At 40.3% G+C, this 25,952-nt stretch overlaps 1 protein-coding gene across 1 annotated transcript in view; it reads right to left on the bottom strand.

Annotated features, from left to right (window-relative positions):
• Positions 1 to 25,952, bottom strand: part of LOC122797232 (nucleoprotein TPR-like) — a 1,117,229-nt gene that overhangs the window by 1,011,342 nt on the left and 79,935 nt on the right. The window contains exon 2 of the mRNA XM_044066070.1: positions 4,982 to 5,095. Within this exon, the coding sequence (XP_043922005.1) occupies positions 4,982 to 5,095 (114 nt within the window). The remainder of the gene's footprint in view (positions 1 to 4,981; positions 5,096 to 25,952) is intronic.

The raw sequence follows: 25,952 nt of genomic DNA on the forward strand, positions 1-25,952 counted from the left end.
AACGAAGTAACTCTGATCTATTAAACATCGAACCTTAGAAGTCTACTTAAAATCCACAAATTTCAAGCAACCACTGTTCTACACTCAGACAGTTGCATCTTAATTGTAACTTGGCTAAAACCGCACATCCAAGATCATGAAATCTTAACCTGCATCAGCAATATCCAAAGACAAGATGGGACCTATAAAGGTGGTGATGGCATTGCAATACTATACAAAGCTAATCAAACTAGAACAAGTAGATCTCAGCCCCCCAGACTTAACAGTAGAAATACTTATTTCCCACCTTCAAATTAACCCCAACAAACAGATTTATACCCCCCTCAGGCAACGATCCAACAATTATTGAAGACCTCCTTGGCTGGTGCTCATCTAAATTCAATAAGGAAATCATTATAATGGGAGATTTTAACTTAGACTGGTTTACATGCTCCTTTGATAACCCCTCAAACTTTAATCTTCATGGTTTCACTCAGTTAATACAAAATCCCACCAAACTCGATAAAGAGAGTAAAACAATCTATTGTAGACTGACCTCTCACTAATACAATCTCATCTCAGACTGTCATCAGTCAGGCTGCCTTCCAGATGCTTAAGTGATCACTTACCCATCCATTATCTGTTGAGACAACGTACATGTACCCCTAAAGACAACCATGTAGAAACATATCCGTACCAAAATAAACTTCATCCTGAAACCTCTGAAACACTACTATTACAATGCGACTGGTCCCACCTAAAACACCTACATCTAAAGATAGCTGTTCAGTACTTCAATGACAAATTTCTCTCCATTTTAAACAATCTAGCCCCCTAAGAAAATTTGTGTAAAAATCTAAATCCATTCACTGGCTAACTACAGAGACTAAAATGCTGGCAGCATCACCAGGCCACCAAAACCCTATCAACCCTTCAGTACTACTATTAACTTCGGAACCTAGCAAAAAAGCAAATCAAACAATATGAAAACCAACACTACACAACAATCCAACAAAAGCACCAAAATAACCCTAAAAAAATTCTGGGGAGCCATCAACCAATTGTTAAAACCAGGAGATGCCACTACCACAAACACATCCAAAAACAAACTTCACTGACAATATTGCTGCATAATTTAACAAGCACTTCATTAACTCCATACTATCACGAGCTACAAATACAAATTCTCATCTTTCAATTACTGCAGATTGGGAACCTAACCTAATGTCCCTTCCACTTTAATCCTATCCAGACTGATAGCATAAAAAACTCCTATCTAAACTCAGGACTTCATCACCTGCTGCTGACTGACTCTTAACGAATACATCAAACTTGCAGCAGACGTCACTGCCTACCCCATATATCCCTCAATCAACCGGTCCATCTTAGAGCAGTATGTACCAAAACTTTGTAAAGTATCTTATATAATCCCCTGCATAAAGATGGCACCTCCACCAATCTTTATTACAGGCCAATTGCCATCCTCTCACCCATAGCTAAAATACTTTAAAAATTTGTTCAAACTTAACTCCTTGCCTATCTCCTCACAAACAACCACCTGTCCACAACTCAACATGGCTTTCGACCTAAAGATAGTACAACAGCAGCCTCAGTTTCATTAATCTAGTCAACCAACACAGAAACATTGGTCTAGTCACCTCATCTATCTTTCTTGACTTAAAGGGCTTCAATACAGTTTCACATCAAAAACTCCCTAAACCTCTCCCACTTATCCCTCAACTGGTTCATCAGCTACTTAAATGAATGTCAACAAGCAACTAAGTGTCAAAATGTACTTTCCTCACTATTACCTGTCTCCATGGGTGTCCCTTAAGGGTCTATACTCAGTCCTTTTCTCCTCACTATTTTCACAAATAAACTCTGAACAACCACCCAACATGGGTCCAAAGTCCAAACATGCCAATTCCTCCCTCATATGTGCTGCTCCCTCCCAGAACTCCTACAAAAAAACAAAACTCATTCCTGGACATTGAAAAATATCTAACTCCAAACTCATTCTTAACCACAACAAAACAAAACTTATGCTCTTCTCCAGTAGCAAAAAATGAATTCCTCTTCACCTTTCACCCTCTACTACTCACGAGCACCATCATAGAACCGGTAAACCACACTAAGCTTCTACAGGGTCACTAGTGATAAAGATCTCAAATCTAACAAGCATCCATTACTAATCATTAAAAAGGTCCACATCAAGTTAGGATCACTATTATAGAATTAAGCTCTTCCTTAGAATCTACCAGACATCCCATTTCCACCGTACTGTCAACACTCGTACACCTCACCTATATTCACAAATTTAAGAAAATGTGAGTATTATAACAGATTCAAGTTTAAGTATTCACTTCCAACCACCCCTCATGATCTCATCACCGCACATCTCTGTTGCAAGTCTCTTGTATTCAAATTAAACACCGAGACATGGTATGGGTTTGAGTCATTTATTGTACATAAAGACAGCAGGAGTTGTAACTGGAAGATGTATTTAAGATGAATGAATCATTACTTCAAACACTCACATATGCATCTCCACTCATGCCTGCATTCACTCGGAGTACACAAAATGTCACTGATCTTGCGTGTGCTCAGTAACTTTCATATCCATGCTATCTAGCTACAGTGGCTGACTAGGTACAATACACACAATCTACATCCTCCCTTTCTGATTTGCTCGACATGCAATAGGAAAACAAAACATTTTACATGCTAGATATCACCTCAACACACAACAAATGAATTCAAGTTCAAGTCTCTGTCCATCTCGGAATGGGTCTGGAATCTACCCAATCTGGTCACAAACTTTGGCTGGGTTTAGCAAAAGGGACAGTACCTGGGGATTCTTGTCAATTGGAACATCAGGGATTGCATCAAAATTCTTTGAAGAAAGTACTGTCCTCTGGAATTTGAACAGGTATACAGTCTTTCTGAGAAACTGTCTCTGGCAAAGGCAATCTGCTGTGTTAGTGGTTCTGAGACTGGTAATATGCATTTCAATTCATTCTGAAATCGATTCCATCAGACTGTATGATGTAAGATTTCGCTCCCTTACTTCCTGAACCAAGCCACTACCCCCCCCCCCGCCTTTAATGCTTCCATCTTTTCTTTTACCATTTTCATTGTCTGTGTCGGCTGCTTCTCTCTCCTTTTGGTGTATGTACACACATCCCCAACCCACTGTCCTGTTTCTTTGGCACACTTTTTCTCATCTGAATGAGCATCCACATCCTGTTAACTTTGTGGTGCTTGCTTGTAACTGGCTACCTCTGGCTTTATCTTCTCTTTACCACTTCTTTTTGGGCCTCTCCCTTCATCCCTGTCATCCTTTTCCTTATACAGAGTAAATTGAAAGGAAGAAAGCAGGACCACTCAAATGGGCTGCACTCCTCCGAAAATCTCTGCTCAAGTTCTTTAGTACTCTTTCTCTTTCCTAACTTTTACCAACCTATCCTGTCTGCAGGCCTCCTGCTGCTGCCTCCTATTCCTCCTCCCCAATCTCACTCTAATCTTTTCTTTCTGACTAGCGAGTCTCACATTTCTTCCAACAGTGAATTGCTGAACTGAAGATCTGGGAATTAGCAGAGCTGTTCATGCTATACACCTTCCCAGATAGTACTACCAGGGTCATGGCATGTCCCAAAATATAATCTGACAAAAGCAGAAACACATGGAAGTGCTGTGCAAGCTGGCATAAAATGAGGGGTCAAGATCTAAACTCTGGACATCACTAAAGAAAAGGGAAGACAACGTTTAAAATTCTGGTTTATTTACATGTTTGAATCTAAGCACAGGTACAATCACCACTTAATACATGTACAAATGTGCATAAATACTAAAACAAAGTAGTAAAACAAACTATATACAATCTAAAATGCACTAAAAGACTACAGTGCATGGCAAAACACAAGGAATACCAGAGTAAGTCAGCAAGGAGTGCTTAAACACTCACAATGGTGAACTCTCTCAATGATATGGGTAGCATTTTCCGGTGTGTGGCACTTAAAGGTCCAAAAGCTAGAAAATTCAAGCCACTTCACTGGAATTAGCAGCAGCCTCTGGATGGCTGACGTTACTATAATGGGTGACTGATATCATGTGAGACAATTGTTCACAAAAGGAAGATCCAAAGTCATGCAAAGGCTGCATAAACTAAAACTAGAACCATGACTATAACCTACTGGTGGAGAGGCAACCAATTAACATAGCAGAATTGTGTGTGGCTTTGCATATGTATACCTTTTTACCAGCAGACCTTCTTACCAACTGGCTTGCTTACTCCCTTTCATTAGGGTGAGGGCTGACCAGGAAGAACAGTCATTTAGACAGCCATCATGAGCTGTTCTTATTTTCCCCCTGCCCCTAGCTATATACACTTGGCTGGGCACCAAGGAGAAGAGTGCAACAGGCTGTCTGTGGAGTATGCCCCTCAACACTTCCACAAAGGGCATTCCCTCCAACAGCCCTGCCCCTCCCCCACAGCATGAGTGTGTGGGAGGTCTTCATGGTCTCCACCAGGGAAACTACACTGGTCAGTGTGTCCCAAGTAGGTCTGAACAACCCCCCAATCTCCAAGAGAGGCAAACTGGCATCATCCTTCCTTCTCGCCTGCCTGGTACCTCCAGCCAGACGGTCAGTAATTAAATCCTGCTTGGTCAGAAGCCATATGGTGTTAAAAAGATGTCACGGAAACTAGCCAGGCCATGAAACTTTGCAGACAAGCAGTGAAGTTCTTAGTCTGAAAGGCTTATGAACATATTACAGTAATCAGGTCGAGACTACAATGGGGAAGTCTAGTAGTGTCTTTCTAGCCTGGCTTGTGATATAACTCGTACCTGCAGGCAATACATATACAACTAAATGAAGAGAAAATTCACAGCTATGCTAAGGATGGGGATATTAGAAAAGTAAATCTCAACACTGAGCAAATGCAATGGGGCTTTATATTCAGATTAACCAGGCTTTTAGTTTACTACAACTTATGTTATACCTTCATATTTCACCGGTGATAGTCTCTGTTCTGTAGATGAGAAGCTTGTGTTCATTTCTGTGTGGGCTTGTGGTACCTCAGTTTGATAGTTATCTGGAATTCCACAGTAAGCTCCTGCAGTAAAAGCACAAAATCCTGAATTACAGACTGACAATTTAGTCAAAACTTAAGGCTCATTCGTTTTATTTTACAGAAACATATGATTTACAATTTGCAAAAATTTCACTCAACTTACAGCTTTCCGTGTGTACCAATACACTGAAGTTTGTCATTCTTAAGTGACTACACAAGACTAGGAGGCTGGATTTTACCACTAAACTAACGGATACCATATTCACTTTACTTGTACCAAGGACAGAATGAAAAGACATGACTTGACAACCTTCTGAAGCAGTCATAATAATGTACATCCATACACTCAGAGCTACACAAGCAATATCTATATTTAAACCAGCAACTCCCTTACACACATGCTATATTTCCATTTTACTCACATGCTTGTATTTCCAAGTTCAATGTTTAAGTTGCTCTCCTAAAGACAAACCAACTACAGCAGCATCCTCAGAAAGGCAGTTGTCAGAACTGTGGTTCAGTTCTATATGCTAAATACAAGTACATCTGGAATAAAATAACTGTACTCTCTGTAATGTTTATAACTATAAACTGAATTATTGGTAAAGGAGGGAGAAGTCCTAAAAATACAACCTAGTCTTTTCACTACTTCTGCTGGGAAGAAAAAACTTTCTGCTACCTTACACTTGAGTGTCTTTCCTGTAATTGATAAATATCTCCAGGTCAAACAACAACACTTTGGTGAATCTGTTATGCTATCAAGCCATCAGTTTAGCTTTAATCTCTACTTTGCATTTCAGAAGCATACATGCAATGAAGTTAATCACTTTCTGAAAAGATTACCAAATTAGGTTAACCTGGGATAGATGAAATGTATCCCAAATTTTCTGACATTATGAGAGGTTGTTTTCTCCAATTGCTCACACAATAAACATCTGCAGGGCAGCCCAACAGAGCAGTTAGCAATGTTGCCTCATTACTTGATTATGCAGCTTTGTTATGGGCTGGAGTGCCTTCTACAAAGAGCCTACACATCCTTCCTATGTCAAAGGGTTTTCACTGGGTGATGTGGTTTCCTCCCAAATCCAGAGACAATAGCACAGGTGAACTGGCATTCCTTTTACAGTCTGCAGGTGTTGCTGTTTGCATGCTGCCTGTTAAGGAGTAGTACTCCATGCATATTAATTCTTCTGCCTTGTGCCCAGTGACTGCCAGGAAATGCTCTGGCTCTCCCACAGTCCACAGCTTAAGATGGACGGAAAAGACAACACTGGATCTCACATGACAGCCTACCAGTGTTACCCATGCTGGGAGGGTCTCTCCTTAATCTTAGGAAAACCAAACTCCCCTCCCAAATCGCTTTACAAAAGTGAAAAAAAAAATGTAGGATCACATCCCCAAACAATACGCCAACTGAAGCAGTGCCTCATACAACTGGAGGTCACAAGAAATGGATGGAATTTAAAAGAAAAACAAAGTAAAAAACCTACAGACAAATTAACTTATATTGGACAAGCTGTAAATTCTTAGTATACTTTTGTTGTCAACGTCTAAATAAGTGTATTATCTGAAACAAGGTAAAAGCTTTATTTGATCTTACAGATAATGTTTTAATACAAAGTTACTTATTCAATCTAATCTACATATGGGTTATTTAAGCAATAACATGGTGTGGTATATTGAAGATTTACCCACGGGTTGGTGTGGTTTAATCATGACAGGAAAGCCAGAGTGATTAAATAAAGCCGACCGTGAGTAAACTTCAATATACTACACCACATCATTCATTACTGCTATTATGCAATGACATTATTTAAGGGAAAAAAATGCTTACTTTTCTTAAATAATGTTTGAATAACGGCACATTACTGTTCTTCCACCAGTGGTGGTATACTGCTTCCTTGTGTTGATGTACTGCGCATACCCAGTACATCAATGCTTTGAAACGGAAGCAACGGAGAAAAGAAGGGATTTACAATGGGCATGCTGGCAAATCAGCATGCATGTATTGGAATATTAATGGGGGGGGTCATTTTATAATGTTGAATAACATGAACAAAAGCCAGAGAAGCTAGTACTTCTGAGATTAACAGTAGTATTCATATTCAAATAACGGCTTAAAGAGTTTCATTACTGTATAGTGTAATTAAATGGTGTACCACAAGTTCTATATTAAGTAAATATTTTAAAAAGGACAAACACTGTAACAATCATATTTTAATACTGCATGATATGTCTAGTGTGAATCTGTGTTTTTTCCTCTCTCCTACTAAATATTTAATTATTTAAAAAGTATATGGCTTATATATAATGGCGAACCTGCTTCCCTAAGTGATTCTGAGTGATGTTAAATAAAAGGTACATTTTTTTCCATGAAAGAGCTTTACATTAATTTTTCATGTAAAAGTCCATTTAAAATTGCTTTCGCTACTGTAACAGCTCACCTGATGTGGTCATGAGCATTTTACAAGTTTAATAGTAAAGCTAAACACTGATTTTCCCATCTGAAGCATATTTAAAATGTTTTTCAAGCTTTGGAACGAGTCTTGAGCTGTTTCTCACATACAGGAGCCCCACAATGACAGACTTGTTGTAGCTTCAGGAAGAACTGTTTGACCTTTAAATATCTTGTGAAACAGGAAGTACTTCCACAAGGTCGCAGAGACGACTAAATTAAACAAGGGCAACATTATTGTAATGTTAATAAGTTTAAAAAAAAGATTTTTAGGTCTAATTTAAACTCATAAAAAGCTTCTTTAGTTTTTTAGTAAAGAATGAGGTAAATGTATATCTGACAGTATGGGAATGCATGTTTGAACTGCACTGACTTTGCTGTACTTATTCTCTTGTTAGTTAAGATTTGGCATCTTACATATGCAACTTGCTCTTTTTTGAGACTTCACATTATTAAAATGAGTTCATGACTTTAAAACTTTAAAACCAGCAAGGTAGTAAATTAAACTGTTAAAATATGCATAGTAATTAATGCATACAGTAAAAGTTAACAGAGCTGCAGAGTAATACAGTCTTGTATAAACTGAAATTATACAGTGATATACACGTTATGTAATAGAGTATAATATGCTACTATATACTTACATTTGTGCTAATATAGAAAATATAGTTAAGTGTTGCTTACTATTTAATACTTATAGGCAATAGAGAATAAAAACACAAGTAGGTTTATTGGTTGACTGATACAGTCATATCTGATATAAGGAGATAAAACTATATTATGCAAGTTTTGTTTATATTTCTTAAGAGTTAGAAGTATAGCTCCTTTTCATTCATATTGACATTCTATTTACTTAAAGATGCTTGGGTTTATCATATGTGCGTAAATAGGTATTTGTATATATACTTATGACTGATGGTTCTTTAGTGGATAGTTTGACTTGCACACAAATTAATATATTACAGATAATTATAAATAGTAGATTGGGCATATATGAAATGTATACAAATATTCCTTTGGTGTCCAATTATGTCTTAATGTCTTATAAAAAAGATAATAGGTACATTTTAATTTTAGTTCAAGCATAGACAGACTTATGGTTATTTAGGCATGTTGTGGTCTGATTCATTAGTACTTTAAGGTTTCATTTTTCCGTTTCATTTCATGGTGATATCAGAGGTAAGGATATAACAAAGACGAGATAATGCACTCATTGTAATAGGTTTATAATATAGACTGAGGGCATCACATTATGGTTTTATATCATAATAAATTATGTGTTCCCATGATTCTGGTTGCAGGTACTCCAGTAATTGCATAGTCCAAAAGAATAAAACCAGAGAATAATACCATTAAATAAGATGGTGGTTTGCCATCATGGTTTTGTGAAGTCAAAAAGACTAGGGATTATTACAAATAATTCAGGAACTAAAACTAATATATAATATGAATAATACAAGCCTACAAATTGTATGACTACCTAAAAAGAGATTTTGACAATACAGTAATCCAATGGAAATACGCCTATATGTTTCATGCTAGTGGTACCAGAGATCCTAAAGGTATTATACAATTTATATGTATAAAAGTCATAACAAATGTTTTGAGAGAGGTTTTAATAATAGCATACTCTTATTTATGCATTTTTCTGTAAATATAGAACAACATTAATGTTAAATACAAGAGTAATTTTGTAGTTTTAAACACATTAAGCTATAGTGGACACACACAAGTAAAGTTAATATGCTTAGACTGAAAATGCACGAGTCTGAATATATATTTTTAAATTGCTGTAAGCATTAATTTAGAAGTAGTTAATATTAGGCTAGATAGTTTATGGCAAGGCTAGAGAAGTGCTTGCACAATTACTTCATCAAACTAGGAATGTGTCACTTCTTGACAGTGGTAGTTTTATTCTTAGTATTAGTTACTTAGATTTGGTCATTAGCTTCTTGTTCATGTCAAGGTATGTTATAAATCAAAATATTCTTCTGTTTTACATCTAAAGTCATATTAATATACAAGTTTTGTCTAGTATAAACGTCAGTTTATATTAATGTATGTTATTGAACATTAATGGTTTAAATAACCCAGGAAAAAGTAGCAGTCTTGAAATACATGAAACTTCATAAGGTTGATATTGTCTTTTTGCAAGAAACACACTTGCTATTCAAAGCTGTAGACAGAATGTTCTTAAAAGATTATTATACAATGACCGGCCTAAAATATTCAAAAACGAGCACGCTGATTGGCCAGGCCAACCAGTGTGCCTGTTATAAATCAGAGAGTATACTAATGGAAAAAAGTTCGGTCACCCGGAGTCTTTCCTATTAGTATATCTAACATTTTTTTTACTTTTTTTTTTTTTTTTTCTTACAGTATAAAAAGAAACAGAAGACTTAAGCCAATGGAGGGAGACAGTGCAGACAAAAATAAAAAGGATAACCAGGTAAGTTCTGTAAAACCTAAAAAACTTACCTGATTATCCTTTTATTTTGTCTGTCCTGACTCTCCCCAAGATTAAAAAGTCTCCCGGTTTCCTTTCTGTAATAAAAAAACAAAACAAAAAATAAAGAAGCAACGGAGATCTTCCTTTCTCCGTTGCAACTGTTGCACAGTACATATGTACTGCATAAGCGTTGGGATACAAGTCCCATACGCATGCGCAGTACATCGAAACAGCCACAGGATACATTCAAAACACGGAACGGCAGCACTGAGGCATTATACAAAGACAATATTTAAGAAAAGTGAGTTGTAAGTTATTTTTTTTCTTAAATAATGTTATTGTATAATAGCAATAACCCATGGCTGGGTTAAATGTGGTGGTAACAGAAACTGAAAAAAGTATTATACATTAGTTAACTCTTACTGGATCCCTGGAATTGGAGCAAAAGTCTCTAAAAAGTGTTTAGACACTACAGTGCTTTACATGAACGGTGAAATAATTACAGCAGGTGATTTTGTGCGTTACCAGAGAACGACACCACTGCTAATAGATAACAGATTATCATAAGTTGCAAAACATTTTAATCACATCACTAATAAAATGAACTTGAGAAACATATGACTTAAGACTATCTAAATCGCTTAACTATACATATTATTTGAGTGCCAAACCTGAAAGAGCACAGACAAAGTTTTTGTTTCAAATGACTTGTACTCTAAAACTGAAGATGTATTGATTTTGACTGACCACAATGCAATAAGTTTTAATCTCATATTGAAGTCTAATAATCTTATATGTAACAAACTTCCTGCATACATAATAAAAATCAAGGGTTTTAAAGATTTTTTTAATGAAATTAACACCTTCTTGGAGTTTAACAATGGAGAAGTTACTGAGATCATTCTTTGAAAGCATGTTTAAAGGGTAAAATTAAAGACCAGTATATGCTTGCAAAAGAAGAGAATAGGATAGAGAATTAAGAGACTTACAATAAGAGATACTTTAATTCCCTCCACACTAGCACATTCGCTCCAATACAGCAAAATCTTGGTTAAACGCACCCATGGGGATTGGTAGATGCCAGCTAACTGTAGTTTCTGGTTGTTTGAAAGTTACTATTAAAAATAGGCTAACTAATACTGTACCCTATACTATTAGTTTGGTTTGACTTTTTCTTAGGTTGGGGAGAGAGGGAATTTATCGCTATCTTCCTTTTTAAAACTCAAACTCTAAAAATGTAAAGTATGTTTCTGCAGGTGGGGGGGGGGCAGAAAGTACAACACATGAAAATTGTACAGTATTTCTTTGATTTTTTTTTTCCTGGTTGCTTGAGACTTCTGGTTACTTGAGTTCCGATTAACTGAGAGTTTACTGTACATTTAACAGTTGGTGTGACTTGATCCTTTATAAAAACTGAAGTTATCACCTTACAATTCTAACAAATATTCATTGACAGAGGTCAAACATCAGTACCGTTTTGTTTACCATCATATATGTGTCAAGATAAAAAATTTAGATACCTTGTATATAGCATGGTTTTGGAATTATCAATGCAAAAAAGAACAAGCAATATTTGATGCCTAGAGGCGCAGGTAACTGCAGAAACGCCTGGAGGTGCACTCGGCTGTAATGAGTTAAAGTAAAAAATAAATAAACCAACTGATCAAACGAACACTTTAGAAATAAAAACTTTAAATCGAAAATGTGGATGTTCTTAGACATAAGATTTCTATAAATCTGGAAAAAAATAAAACTACAATCTTACTCAGTAAATTCTAAAAGTTTACACAAATTAGCCATTACATCGAAGAAAATGAATAAATAAAATTATAGCAAGGAGATTTCATATAATTATGGAAGTAAAAATAAAACAGTTACTGATTTAGAGGATATATTAGAATGTTTTAGGGATCACTACAGACAAATGTATAAAAGTAGTAATAAAACAGCAGTAATCTTACAAGCTTTCTAAAAGAAAACATTATCAATAAGATAACCAAAGAAATAGTACTGCTAAATCTTTTTCGCTTAAGGAAGTTAAAGATCAAATTAAAAATCTTAAAATAAAGCTCCAGGATTGGATGGACTAATCCCTGAACTATAAAAAATATTGCCAGAAAACATATTAAAGATTTTGGTGAAATCATTTAATATTAAACATACATCAAATGTATCCCTTGGAGATTTTCACTTGTTTCACCAAAACTAAAACAAGATAAAGACCCTACGTTTTGTTCTTTACATCACCCTATTTCACTTCTAAACATAGATTATAAAATGTTTATGTCAATACTGGCAAAGGGACCAAGTAATATTTTGGACAAAATTAACAATGATCAAACAGGCTTTATATTAAACAGCAGAGTGTATTACATTATTATACTTAACATCTTAATAGATTTGGCTAACACACAGAAAAAAAAACTTTCAATCATAACTTTAGATATGGACAAAGCATTTGATTCTGTAAACTGGAATTATTTGTTTACAATTCTTGAATAATATATTTTTTGTGCAGAATTTATAAACTTAATCAAGATGTTACATAATGAGTCTGCATTTATCAAAATAGGTAATTTCCTATCCAAATCTCTTAGAATTTTAAAGAGTATAAAACAATGATGTCCACTTTCTCCACTTTTCTTGCTTTATGTATTGAACTATTTGCAAATCACATCAGAGCAAATAAAAATATGTTTTTTCAATAGACAAGAATTACTCCTCTAAAATACAATTAATTGCAGATGATATTGTATTAAGGATTGGTAAATTAATCACCTAGTTAATATTAGCTTCAGAGGCCATCTTTGGTAAGAAAGATGGGTTAGTATGAAGAGTCACACTGTCTTTATGGAAGAGCAGATAAGGCGGCTAAGATAGATAATGCCTGCAACTCACAGACCCTCCTGGCTGAGGTAATAGCCACCACATGAAGGCAGTCTTCTAAGATAAGAATTGTAAATCGACAGTGGCAGCTGGTTCGAATGGTGGATAAAACAGGGCCTGTAAAACCAGAGTTAGATCCCAAAGAGGCATGGGGTCCTTGAGAGGAGGGCAAAGAAGAAAAGTGCCCTTCAAAAAGGCCTTGCAAAGCTTGGAAGAAACCAATAAAGCCGAATTCTCACCCACGTGGAAATCTGAAAATGCTGCCAATTGAACTTTAATTGTAGAAAAACTAGCGCCATTGTGAATATGAGCTAGAAAGTCCAAAATGGTAGGGATTGGAGCTGCAAATGGATCCAGAATATGCTGAGAAGCAGAGAGAAATGTTTCCACTTGCTGGAATAGATCGTTCAGGAAGGAACTTCCTGATCAGGAGGTTGACCACGGATAGTGTTACCAAAGGCTACTTCATTAACACCACTTCAATATACTTGGTTTGCATGAATGCAACAGTATATAAATGGCCAGATGTAGAATGCTACTGTGTAGTATATTCACACAAATCAGTAACTTCACAGATAATACAAGGGCTTAGGTTGGGACTTTTAGTTAGGATAAGCTTTGGATTATGGAAGGGAGTTGAGGTTGTGTGTGTCGGAGGCGGTGGGGGTCACCTCAGTAAATAAACACGGTCCATAATTATGTTTCGCGTGTTTTTTTAAATCTGTTTCAAGTTTTTTTTTTTTGTCCTTTTGGTATGTGCCAGCCATATACCAGACTATGCAGTTTTCAATTATATTACCTTCAATGACTATTTGGAATTAAGTTCTGGTTAAAAAAGAAAAAAAAAATGTTATTTTGTACATCACAGCAGCCTAATGTTGTATAAAATGGCTGGGATATTACCGCACCTACATGGATGCAATGAGAAAGTACAGTTGTGTACACTTAACATAAATGTAGATGTTAGAGTGCATTCACTGTTGCAGTCATTACATCTGGGTAATCTGCTGGCAGGTCGGCCTGAATTCCAAAGTCTTAGGTCCTGCGACGGTTGCGGTCTTCTCTTCCATGATGTCACGGATATAAAACATGCAGCCGACGCCATTTTCTTTAGTTTTTCTTGCCCCCGATGTCAGGTGCCCCAAAAAGGTAGCATATATATAGATATATATATATATATATATATATATATATATATAAAAATACATGCATCAATATAAACTTTACCTTCATCAATAAGCAAATACACCACATAGGTTGTAGAAGATAGTGAAGGAAAGATAAACTTCAGAATGACAGGTGGATGGCGGGAGGGTAACCTGGACTGCAACAGTGAATACACTAACATCTACATTTATGGTAAGTGTACACAACTGTACTATGTTCATGTTTCACTGTTGCAGTCATTACATTTGGGTAGAATCCCAAATCTATGGTTGGGAGGCTGGAGCTAAACAGCATTAGGTGCGGTTATAAGGCCCTGCAGCGGCAAAGCCTGCCCTGGACTTAGAGTAGAGAGGCAAATGGTAATGCTTTGTAAAGGTGTGAACAGAACTCCAAGTAGCAGCCTCTAGAATGTCTTTGGCTGGTACTCCTCTGAGAAAAGCTGCTGAAGTAGCTGCAGCTCTGGTGGAATGAGACCTAATACCCTTGGGCACAGGTTTCCCATGGTGTAAGTAGCAGAAACGGATGCAGTGGCTTATCCACTTTGAAATTGTCTGCTTTGAAATAGCCTTTCCTTCTGAGCCTGCAACATATGACACTAGTAATTGCTCAGTTTTTCTTAGAGCTTTAGTCCTGCTCAAGTAGAATCTTAGCTGTCTGTGTACGGCCAAGGAATGCAGAATTCTCTCCCCTTTGTTCTGCGGATTTGGATAAAAAGTTGGCAGATGAATTGTTTGGTTAGGAGCTACACTGGAAACCACCTTAGGCATAAAGGTAGGATTTGTCCTCTGAGACACCCTGTCCGGGCATCCGGGCAAAATATGATAAAAGGCTCTACAGCCATGAGGGCCTGCAGCTCTGAAACTCTTCTTGCTGAAGTAATTGCTAGTAGCAGAGCTGTCTTCCATGATAAGAACTTTATATCAGCGGTAGCAGCTGGTTCAAATGGAGGCAGGGTGAGCTTTTCCAACACAATTGAGGTCCCATGCAGGTAATGGTGGATCTTCTACGGGGTCTTTTTGACTCCTCTAAGATACTGCTTTAGTAAAGGATGAGAAAAGATTGGTGGCTCTGTGTTGTAATGAGCAGAAATGGCAGAGGCATGGATTTTGACTGATGAGAAAGATGGGCCTTTGTCAAGCATCTCAGTTAAGTATTGCAATATCTGAGGAATATTTGGTTCTGCTGTATCAGTTCCTTGTGCTTGATTCCAAGCACAGAATCTCTTCCACTTGTCAGCACAAGATTTTCTAGTACTAGGCCTTCTGGCTTCCAAAATGACATCCATCACAGCTTTACTGAGAGGTGTTTGTATGACTACATGATTAGCCATGCTGCCAGGTTTAGAGTCTGTAGTTGATTGTGCAGGATCTGACTGTTTTGCTGGGACAGTAGTTGTGGTGTTTGAGGCAAGGTCCATGCTGGGTATTGAGACAAGTTACTTAGGATTGGGTACCAGTATTGGCGGGGCCAGTCCGGGGCAATTAATATCATCTTTGTCTTCTCTTGTCTGACTTTTAGGAGGACCTTGGGTAGAAGAGGCAGAGGAGAAAAGGCGTAAACTGATAGGTTTTTCCAATTGAAGGATAGGGCGTCCACTTTCCATGCTTGTCTGTGATAAGTCCTTGTGCAGAATCTTTTCAATTGATAATTTTGAGGAGAGGCAAATAGATCTATGTCTGGGCTCCCCCATTTCTCTGTTATGCTGAAGACTTGTGGAATTAGTTTCCACTAGTGAGGATCCATAAGGTTTCTGCTTAAATCGTCTGCCAGAGTGTTTTGTTTTCCTGGCAGGAATTGAGCTTGAAGATGAATTTGGTAGGTCAAAGCTGTATCCCAAAATGCCATGGCTAATCTGCAAAGGGGGTATAAGTGCGTGTCCCCTTGCTTGTTTAAATACCACATGACTGGTGTTGTCCGTCTATGAGTAGTTGTCCTGGATGAAGCAAGTCCGTGAAGGCTGTTAGGGCATTTTGAACAGCTAGCATCTCTTTCTAGTTGACATGTAGATGCATTTGTTTTGGTGCCCATATGCCCTGAATACATTTTCCTGCCATGTGGGCCTTCCAGGCATAATCTGATGCATCTGTTGTTAAGGATTGGCTGGCAGGGGGTAGAGTGAATGGCAGTCCCATGTTTTGGTGACAGGCCTTTGCCCACTACAGAAACTCCTGCTGCAGGCAGGGAATGAGAGGAATCATTGTTTCCAGACTGTGTGAATGTTGACTCCATAAACTTTTTAGGTACCATTGAAGTTTCCTCATATGCAATCTTGCATATAGAATTAATAGGATGCAGGATGCCATGAAGCCCAGAGCCTGCAGAATTTTTCTTGCAGAAGACTGGGTTTTTGTAGCCATCAGTGTGAAGTAGGTAGTCAGTTGCCTTTGTTTGTCTGGCGTAAGGTAAGCTATCTGGGCAGTTGTATTCAAGCTTGCACCCAAGAATGTTACCGTTTGAGAGGGTACCAGTTGTGATTTATTTTCGTTTACTGTGTACCCTAGGCATGTTAGAAGCCTTTTCACAAACGCTAGGTGTCGAAGAAGTGTGCCCTTGTTCTCTGCTTGAATGAGACAGTCGTCCAAGTAAGGATATATTTGTATACTTTTGTCTGCAAAATGCAATTACTGGTACCAGGTACTTTGTAAATACCCTGGGCGCAGTAGATAATCCAAAGGACAGTGCAGAGAATTGGTAATGCATTAAGCCAGCCCTGAATCTGAGGCATCTTCTGCATGATTGTCTTATTGGGACATGCAGGTATGCCTCTTTTAGGTCTGTCACCAGCCAAGCATTCTTGCCCAGCATGGGCAGAAGCTGCTGCAAAGTTAGCATTTTGAATTTTGGAATGTCCAGGTATGTGTTCAAAATTGATAAATCCAGTACTGGCAGCCAGGCTTTGTCCTTTCTGGGTACCAAGAACAGTCTTGAGTAAAAACCTTGTCCTTTTTCCTGTTGTGGTACTGGTTGAATGACCCCCATATCCATGAGGGACTTAACCTGTTTCTGTGCCTCTGCCCATTGATTTTTGGGTAGATCTGGCCAACCCTTTGCCATTGGCAGAGCGTGGAAATGGAATCTCTATATCCCTGTGATACTATGTTTAGTACCCACTTGTCCTGGGTTACTAACTGCCAATTTTGAGCAAAAGGTGCTACCTTTCTCCCTAAGGGTGTCAAATGATAAGTGCTTGGCGTAGGCAGAGGGAAGTCATTGGGACTGTTTTCTGTAGGTTTGCACTTTATCTCCCCCTGACTTGGAGGTAGATGCGCCCCATTGCTTTGACCTGTATGAATCTTGAGCCTGGTATCTGGAACCCTTTGGGCATCTGGATTTGCCCCTTTGAGCTCTGACACAGGAAAGGACCAATTTTTTGTAGGCCAGTGTCTACTGAATCTTGGTGGCTGCACTTGTAAGAAGTCTTTAACAGTTTGCATAGACTTAGCTTTGTCTTCCATTTTCTTTAAAACTTCTTCTGCCTTAATACCAAACAGAGAATCAAGCTGTAAAGGTGCATCGAGCAATTTAGCTTTAACATGATCAGGTAAATTTTGTTCCTTTAACCAGGCATGCATCCTAATGATCCAGTAACTGCGGCCCTGCAGGAGGCCTCTAAGGAATCAAAACCACATTGCAAAGTATGCTTTCCAACTTGTTCAGCTGCATGCAATAATTCCTGCAATTCTTTATTTTCTGTACGTTCTGAAATCAACATAATTTTCTGTTTCAGCAGTCCCATAACATGTTGTTGGTACTCAAGCATATGAAATTGACAGTTTAAAGCCCTGACTGCCAAGGTTGCAGATGTATAAACCTTTTTCCCCCCATCTGTGTCCTTGAATCTCTGTCAGAGGGGGTAGGATTTTTTGCTGTTGAGGCCTTAACTCCCTTTGGACCCTGTTGAAACAGTTTCAGGATCAGCTGCAGGGTTTCTAAATAAAAATTTATGAGAGTCAGGGACCCTGTAATATCGGTCAGGCTTACTGGGAGCCGGAGGTAAGGAGTCAGGGGTCAAGCTTGACTCCAAAAACTCATCATCCACAATGTCTAAAACAGGAGGAATGGTTAAAGGCTTGTACTGAGGGAGAATGAAATCCCTGAGCCTCTTTTTTGATTCTGAGAAGTCTTGACTCTCCCAGTGAAAATGCTCCCTCAAAGTATGCAAGGTTTCTCCAAATGAATAATCCTCTGGAGGAGATGCAGATGGAATAGATTCCTCAGCATCAAAGTCTTCATAGGCAGGTATAGATAAATTCCTGATCAGAAGAGGAATCACAAGAAATAAAAACTGGATCTGAAGATCCATAATCAGTGTCTTGCCTAGGACTCTTATCTGGAGGGGGATGGGTACCCCTGATCAAGGTAATAAGGTATTCAGCCGTTTTGATCATCTGTTTTTTAGACATTGCCTTTTGTGGACTTTGTGGACTGCACTTTAAAGTTCTATCTCTATACTGCATCTCCTACAGGTTGAGAGGTAATCTATGCTTTGCATGCAAGACAATCTCTGACCAGGCTCCGATGGACATTTTATGCATCCAAAAAACGAACAGCATCAGAACCACTAGATCAAAGTATTTAAATTTTGCTTGTGACATAAATAAAACATGTTATCAAGACATGTGTCTCAGAGGATCTCCATGATCTGGAGCAGGCTCCCCACCCATGTGAAGCAGAGTCCATTCCTAACTTTACTTATGCGTAACCAAGACCAATGGATGGGATATTGTAAATGATTCTGCCCCCCCCCCCCCCCAAGGCAGTAACAGCAGAGAAAGGTAAACTATCCCCTCCCCCAAGATGCTAGCAGAGATTCAAAGCTCTCACTACTACCTGCTAGTTTATTTCGGCATTCTGAATTAAGGAGAATGAGAATGCCTTAACAAGGGAATGGAGCTCAGCTGTTGTGGGATAAAATAAAAAGAAAGCTAGTGCATTTTTTACAAAATGAATGCTGCGAGATGGATGCTTCTTCAGAGTTAATTTCAGTATGTTCACTTACAGACAGGTACAAAAAATGAGGTCCCATTTGCCTGAGTTAGCACTATTTATCCTTTGTTGAATGGGTTAGTTCTACTAGACATAAGCCTTTTCTGGGGAGATTAGAGATGGTACTTATGCTACTACAGGAAATTTGGCCAGGATATTGAGGAATTTCCCCCTACTCATTTCTGGAATGCACATGTCCCATTCCTACAACAGTGGCTGCTGTGAGGCTGGTGTGTGAAGAAGAAAAGATAGCAGAATGTGCACAGGCAAATGTCAGTGCAGTGAAGAATAGTAATGAGATCATGTACAATTCAGAAGGCATTTTTTATCAAACTATTTGCTGAAGCTGGAAAAGAAAAATCTACAACTAAAGCTTGTGTTACTACAATCCTCCAGTCATGAGAGTTGCAGGATGACTTAATGAAGGAGATGGTGATGCAGAGTGAGATGGGGAATGAAGGAAATGTTTCCTGGTGAGACATTATGGATAACATACAAAAAGCAGCAGCATAGTATATCCTGAAGGGTAATAATGAAAAGGAGAAGAAATCCTACGTAGAAAAAGTGAAAGACACAAGGGGAATAACACAAAAGAAAAACGCAAATGAGAATGTAAAGCAGAAGTATGTGGTAAGGATTCAAAATAAAGAAAAATAATTGGACGAGTATGAAGTTTGGGACAACTTAATGGTTCCTTTGTGTGTAAAAGCTCAAGAGGTAGGAGCATTTAATCTTATAAACAGACATTTTGTGACATTACATTTGAGACTTTTTATGCAATGGAAAATGTTCTTGGGAAATATAAAAAACTGCAATCCTTGAAAATTATATGTAATAAAAGCATTAAACAGGAAGACAAAAAAGATTCATGTATAATTTCTAAAAGTAGTAGAACGACTTTGAAAGGATATTTAAAACACATGCAAAGTGCTGGACATTGCAAAGGTTTATGATAAAATAGGTTTATGGACTGGTAGATGGGAATGCAAAATTTTGTTAAAAACAGAAAAGTTAAAATTATACACATTCCAAGTATGATGAATGTTGAAGGAAGTAACGGTGTGGTAAAATAATGAGGACAACCCAAAACATAATTGTTTTGTGGAAAAGGGCATCTGTTAAAATAACTGTGATAAAAAAAACATATTTGTGGGGACAGGGTTATGATGGAAAAAAATGTGAACTGAAATGTTATAAACAAAACTGGGCATTCACGGATGGATTTGTAAAACAATAAGGAAAGTGAAGGAAAAAGAAAATGAACAAAGAGGAAGCGTTAGAAGTGGTGAAAGGTAAAGTTAAATTAGATTAGAAAAGGAAAGACCAAAGGAGGGAAAAGAGGAAGGTTCTGAAATAAGTGATGAGGAAGATATAAACTGGATTAGTAGCAGAAAGAAAATAATTATATTGTTAAGAGAATAAAGAATAGGAAAAGAAAATGTAAATGCAAAAGTATGAAAGAAAAAAGAAATGATATGGATATGAAATAATAAGAAGTAATGTCTTACCATAACGTTCCATGTTAGTTGTCTTCTTCTCGCCTTCTTTCTTGCTGGATGGGTTCGGAGCTGATCCTCGGCTCCGACTCGGCCTATACTATAGCTCGAGAGCTATTTTTACCGGCTCGAGGCAGCCCTATATCCCACAATACCATGCGCTAACTCCCCAGATCTCGTTTGAAAGCTAAGACATAGTATAAATAATAATATTATAATAACAATATTATAATCCTCTTTTACGAGTACAGATTACCTGCTAGTAACACTAAGGATACAAGGAAAAAAACGCAACATATTGTATCTCCAGAAATGGAAGGACTCAGAAACCTCGAGTCTATCCAGGCTAGAGGGCAGGAGGGAGGGAAGCAAGAAAGAAGGCGAGAAGAAGACAACTAACATGGAACGGTTATGGTAAGACATAACTTCTTAATGTTAAGTTGTCATTCTCGCCTTCATTCTTGCTGGATGGGACAGCGTCCCTAGCATCTTAGTCCTGGGTGGCTCAATGGAACAGACTCCCGAGTACAGTGGAACCAAAATCAGCTCTATTTCTGGAGGCTAAATCAAGCTTGTAATGGGCAATAAAGGTATGTTTGGACGTCCATGTAGCTGCTGCACAAATGGCATCTAGTGGTAACCTTGCTTGAAACGCCGTTGAAGTTGATAGTGCCCTGGTTGAATGAGCCTTAGGCCTAGAGGGAAGTTGCCTGTGTCTCAACTCATAGACCAAGGTAATAATAGATGTCAGCCATCTGGAAAGAGTAACCTTCAATACCGGAAGCCCTTTCTTGCCTGCAGCATAGGAGAGAAAGAGCTGGTCTGACTTTCTGAATTGTTTTGTCCTGTCTAGGTAATACCGTAATTGGCGATGAACATCTAATGAATGTAACTTTTTGTTCAGCCCTGTTGGTATAGTCTGGGAAAAAGACAGGCAAATCAATGGAGTGGTTTAGATTTGCTTCCGATAACACTTTTGGTAGGAAGGAAGGGTTTGTTCCGAGAGTTACCCTGTCTTTATGAAAAACCAAATGAAGGAGGACGGACAGACGAGGCTTGAAGTTCCGATACCCTTCTGGCAGATGTTATAGCTACTAAAAACAGCATTTTCCAAGAAAGAAGTTTGAGGGAGCAATAAGCTGCAGGTTCAAAAGGGGGTTGATGGAATGTAGAGACTGATGCAGCTTGCCCGTGAGGTGGGTCAACAGATCCGGAAGGGGTTCCAGATGCCAAGGCTGTTCCAGTAGGTATTTGTGCAGGAACGGGAACCAAACTTGTAGAGGCAAAAACGGGGCAATGAGGATCATTTTAGATCTCAATGCGGTTGCTTTCTGAATTAATTGCGGGATCAACGGAAAGGCATAAAGAAGACCCCGGGGCCAAACGTGAACAAGAGCGTCTCTGAGGGGTTGGCCTGGTAGAGGAAAACACGTGTGAAGAAGTCGAGGCACTTGCTGTTTTGGGGAGTTGCGAAAAGGTTGCAGCAAGGCTGGCCCCACTTCCGAAAAATTCCGTCTGCTACCGCTTGATTTAGAGACCACTCGTGAGGCATGAGAATAGTTCTGCTCAATCTGTCTGCTGTGACGTTGGACTTCCCGGGGATGAGCGTTGCTATCAGAAACCGTTGAGATGAAATCGCCCATTGCCAAAGTCCGAGTGCTTCTCGACAGAGGGGGTAGGACCTTGTTCTGCTCTGCTTGTTTATGTACCACACCACAGACATATTGTCCGTTTGAATTGCTATAGTCCCCGTGGGAAGAGAGCTTTGAAGGGCTTGCAACGTCAAAAGCACCGCCCTCATCTCCAGGACATTTATGTGCAGGTGGCATTCTGACTGTTGCCAAGTGCCCTGGACCGTCCTGCCCTGATAATACCCCCCCCCCCACCCGATCAGGGAGGCATCCGTTGTGACAGTGGCAACTGGAGGGGGGAGAACAAAGGGTCTGCCCTGAAAAAGCTGAGGGGAAACCATCCACCAGGAGAGATGTTTCTTGCAAGATGGGGTTATGAAAATGTTGTGGGTCATTGGTAGCTGTTGAAAAGACCACTGAGAAAACAGCATCCATTGAAGGAGCCACATGTGGAAGCGGGCTAATGGAAGTAGAAGAATCGCCGCCGCCATGAGGCCCAACACTTTCAATACTAGCTTGACTTGGACTCTGTTGGGCTGAAACAGGGGCTGAACATTCTGCCTTATGTCTGTCACTCTCTGAGGTGGTAATGTTGCAGACTTTTCTGTGGTGTTTAATACGGCGCCTATAAAGTTTATACATTGACAAGGCGACAAGGAGGACTTTGCAAAATTTATAGAAATACCCAGACTGTTGCAAATTTGAATAGTGTAATCCCTGGCCATAATGAGATCCTGTTTGGTGGTAGCAGAAATGAGCCAGTCGTCTAAGTATGGAAACACCTGGAATCCTTTCCGTCTCGGGTGAGCCGTGACCACTGCCAAACATTTGGTGAACACCCGGGGGGGCTGTGGTGAGACCAAAGGGCAGGGCCCTGAATTGAAAATGACTGACTCCCAGCCGGAAGCGGAGAAAACTCCTGGAGCGCCTGTGTATCTTTATATGGTAGTACGCGTCCTGGAGGTCATACGAGCGCATCCAGTTGTCTCTGCCCAAAAAGGGTAGAATGGACTGCAGTGTTACCATCCGAAATTTTGTCTTTAGTACGCAGTTGTTTAACCTGCTGAGGTCCAAAATGGGTCTCCATTCTCCTGTCTTTTTTGGTACCAAAAAGAATCTGGAGTAGATTCCGGATCCTAGCTGATCTGCTGGGACTGCCTGGATGACTCTTTTTTCAAACAGCTTTTTTATTTCTAGCTGAGCCTGACCCCTTTGTGCGGGTGGTACGTCTGGTAGGGGTTTTGGCAGTTGTACCAGAGGGAAAGTGAAAGGGATTTTGTAACCCTCGGATATGATCTTCTGTACCCATGTGTCTTGGGAGAGGGATTGCCAGGCTTCCGGGTACAGAGATAATCTTCCCCTGACTGCCTCCGAAGGCAGACAGTCGGGCAGCTTCTCAGGGATGCTGAAAGGGTTGGTCAGGAAAAGATTCCCTAGAGCCCTGGTTCTGAGGACTCCCTCTGCCCCTGGGGTGGCGTCTGTTATTATTTCCCCCTCTGCCTCTAGGGGGAAATTCACCACGTGCGGCAGGCGCGACTCCCTGAGGTTTGCGGAACCACATCTTTCCTCCCTTCTGTCCCTTAGGATAAGGTCTAGAAGGTGTGGAAAAACGGACTCCCACGGCAGAGAGAGTCTTACCATCTTGCTCACATCTGGTGAGGGTATTCTTCACCTGAGGACCGAACAATTCCGAACCGTCAAAGGGGGTGTTGGTGAAGGACGCCTTGAAGGGATCGGCAAAGTTAGTCGCATCCAAGCGTGACGTCTCAACGCAATGCCTGTGCCAGCGGCCCTACTCGCTCCATCGGCTGCATAAGAGATAAGCCGCATGGAGGACTTAACAATGGAGTTCAGGGTAGCCAGCTGAGAGTTTATTTTGTCCTTAAACCCCGCAGCAGAAGGATCCTGTACCGTTTTTCACCCAGCTCTTTGAGCAAGTCTCTCTGAAGGCGGGTGAAATAATAGTTCAGCGATCGCATAGAAAAGGTCGCTGAAGCAAAGGTCCGCTTGCCGTACCTGTCCATGGTCCTGGACTCTTTGTTAGGAGGATGAACAGATACAGAAGGATCAGCCAATTCCTTCTTAGTGGCTGCTGCTACCACCATAGCATCAACTGAAACACCTTTGGTGAGAAAGGATTTGTCATCTGGTGCAGAAATAAATTTAGAAGGCCTCCTAGGGGTAGGTTCCATTGAATCAGGAGCTGCCCACGCCTTTCTAGCCATTACCTCCATTAGTGGGTCGAAAGGGGGAGACACCCAGGAGGTGGAAGGACAAGATCCAAAGGCGTCAAGGTAAACAGACTCGTCCTCGGAAGGTTTGAGAGTGGACCAATTTCCCCTCTGTCTTAGGATCTCAAGGATGTCTGAAAAGGAGACATCCTCAGAGGGGGATCTGGGGGAACCTTCAGACTCATCCAAGTCGGTGTCCCAATTTCCCCTCTGTCTTAGGATCTCAAGGATGTCTGAAAAGGAGACATCCTCAGAGGGGGATCTGGGGGAACCCTTCAGACTCATCCAAGTCGGTGTCCGACGTGACAGACTCGGGGGAGTCTATGTGCTTCCTCTTGCACTTTCTTTTCCTAGGGGGTTCCCCTGAAACTTCAGGGGAGCCCTCGGAAGAGGAGACGACACCCAAGGTGGGTACCCTACATTTTGGATCTCTGCTGTCAGGTGTAGGAGGATGGCAAGAGACCGTAACAGGCACTACAGAGGGAGGAGCCGCAGAACTTAACCTTGGAGTGGACACTGGGTCCAGCACACTCCTCATCACCTCGAAGGCTCCCCCATCAGATACCAAAGGTAGCACCGGCGAGACCGGAACTGCCCCCGGAACCGACAGAGAAGGCTCAGAGAATTATGTCGGGGCCGAACTAACCAGAGCCGAAGCTCCGAGAGGGACAGCGGGGTCGGACAAGGGTCCGATGCCACTCGCCCCCTCGGAGCCGACAATGGAGTCTCAGCACCCGGACCTCTCCACGGATGGAACCAATGAAGAGGTCGGAGCCGACGACACCGGAGCCAAAGGAGGAAGTATCGGCTCTGACATGGGCAAGGTCACGGTTCCGACAAACTCCGGCTCCGAACTCGAGAGACGAGTCAGAGGAGGAATGGATAGCTGTATCGAAGGAGCCACAGTCTGGTGAGATGGGCTCTGGAGCATTTGGGCCAGCGCCTGAGATTTTATGAGTCTACTGACCACCCTCTCGATGTCGTGGTTGGAGAGCCTGGATGACCTCGATGAATGAGTCCTATGACTCTGCTCCAATAGGAGGGGGGACCTCGGAGCCGATCTGACGGACTCTAGCGAGGGGGACCTAGAGCGCTTGCGCGCTGGGGTCGGCTCCGATGATTGTTTCGGAGCGGAAACCACTTTGCTCGCCTCGGAGCCAGACGGAACCGAGGTCGGAGCCATCTCGATAACACCAGCCCTCGGCTCAGAAGCTGGAGCAGAGGGTTTGGCGGTTTTTGACGACTTTCCCGAGCCAGACTTGGACGGGGAGTAGTCAGGCTTTAACAAGCCCCTTAGGATGAGCTTGTTACGCCTTTCCTGCACGACTCGAACTAAATTCGTGACAAACGTAACAAGAGTCCTGCAGGTGTAAAGGCCCCAAGCAATAGACACACGAAGTGTGACCGTCTGTCAGACATTTTCTGACAGCACGAGTCACACTTCTTGAATCCCGAAACCTTAGGGTCCTTTGACATCCTGACAAAAAATAAAAATGAACACAGTCAGTCCACACACACACACACACACACACACACACACACACACACACACACACACACACACACTTATTTAAGTTGAGGGGAACTGACTAAAAACC

The sequence above is a fragment of the Protopterus annectens genome, chromosome 3.part0 (genome assembly GCF_019279795.1).
Source record: "Protopterus annectens isolate FY-2018-M chromosome 3.part0, PAN1.0, whole genome shotgun sequence".
In the NCBI taxonomy this organism is placed as follows: Eukaryota; Metazoa; Chordata; order Ceratodontiformes; family Protopteridae; genus Protopterus; species Protopterus annectens.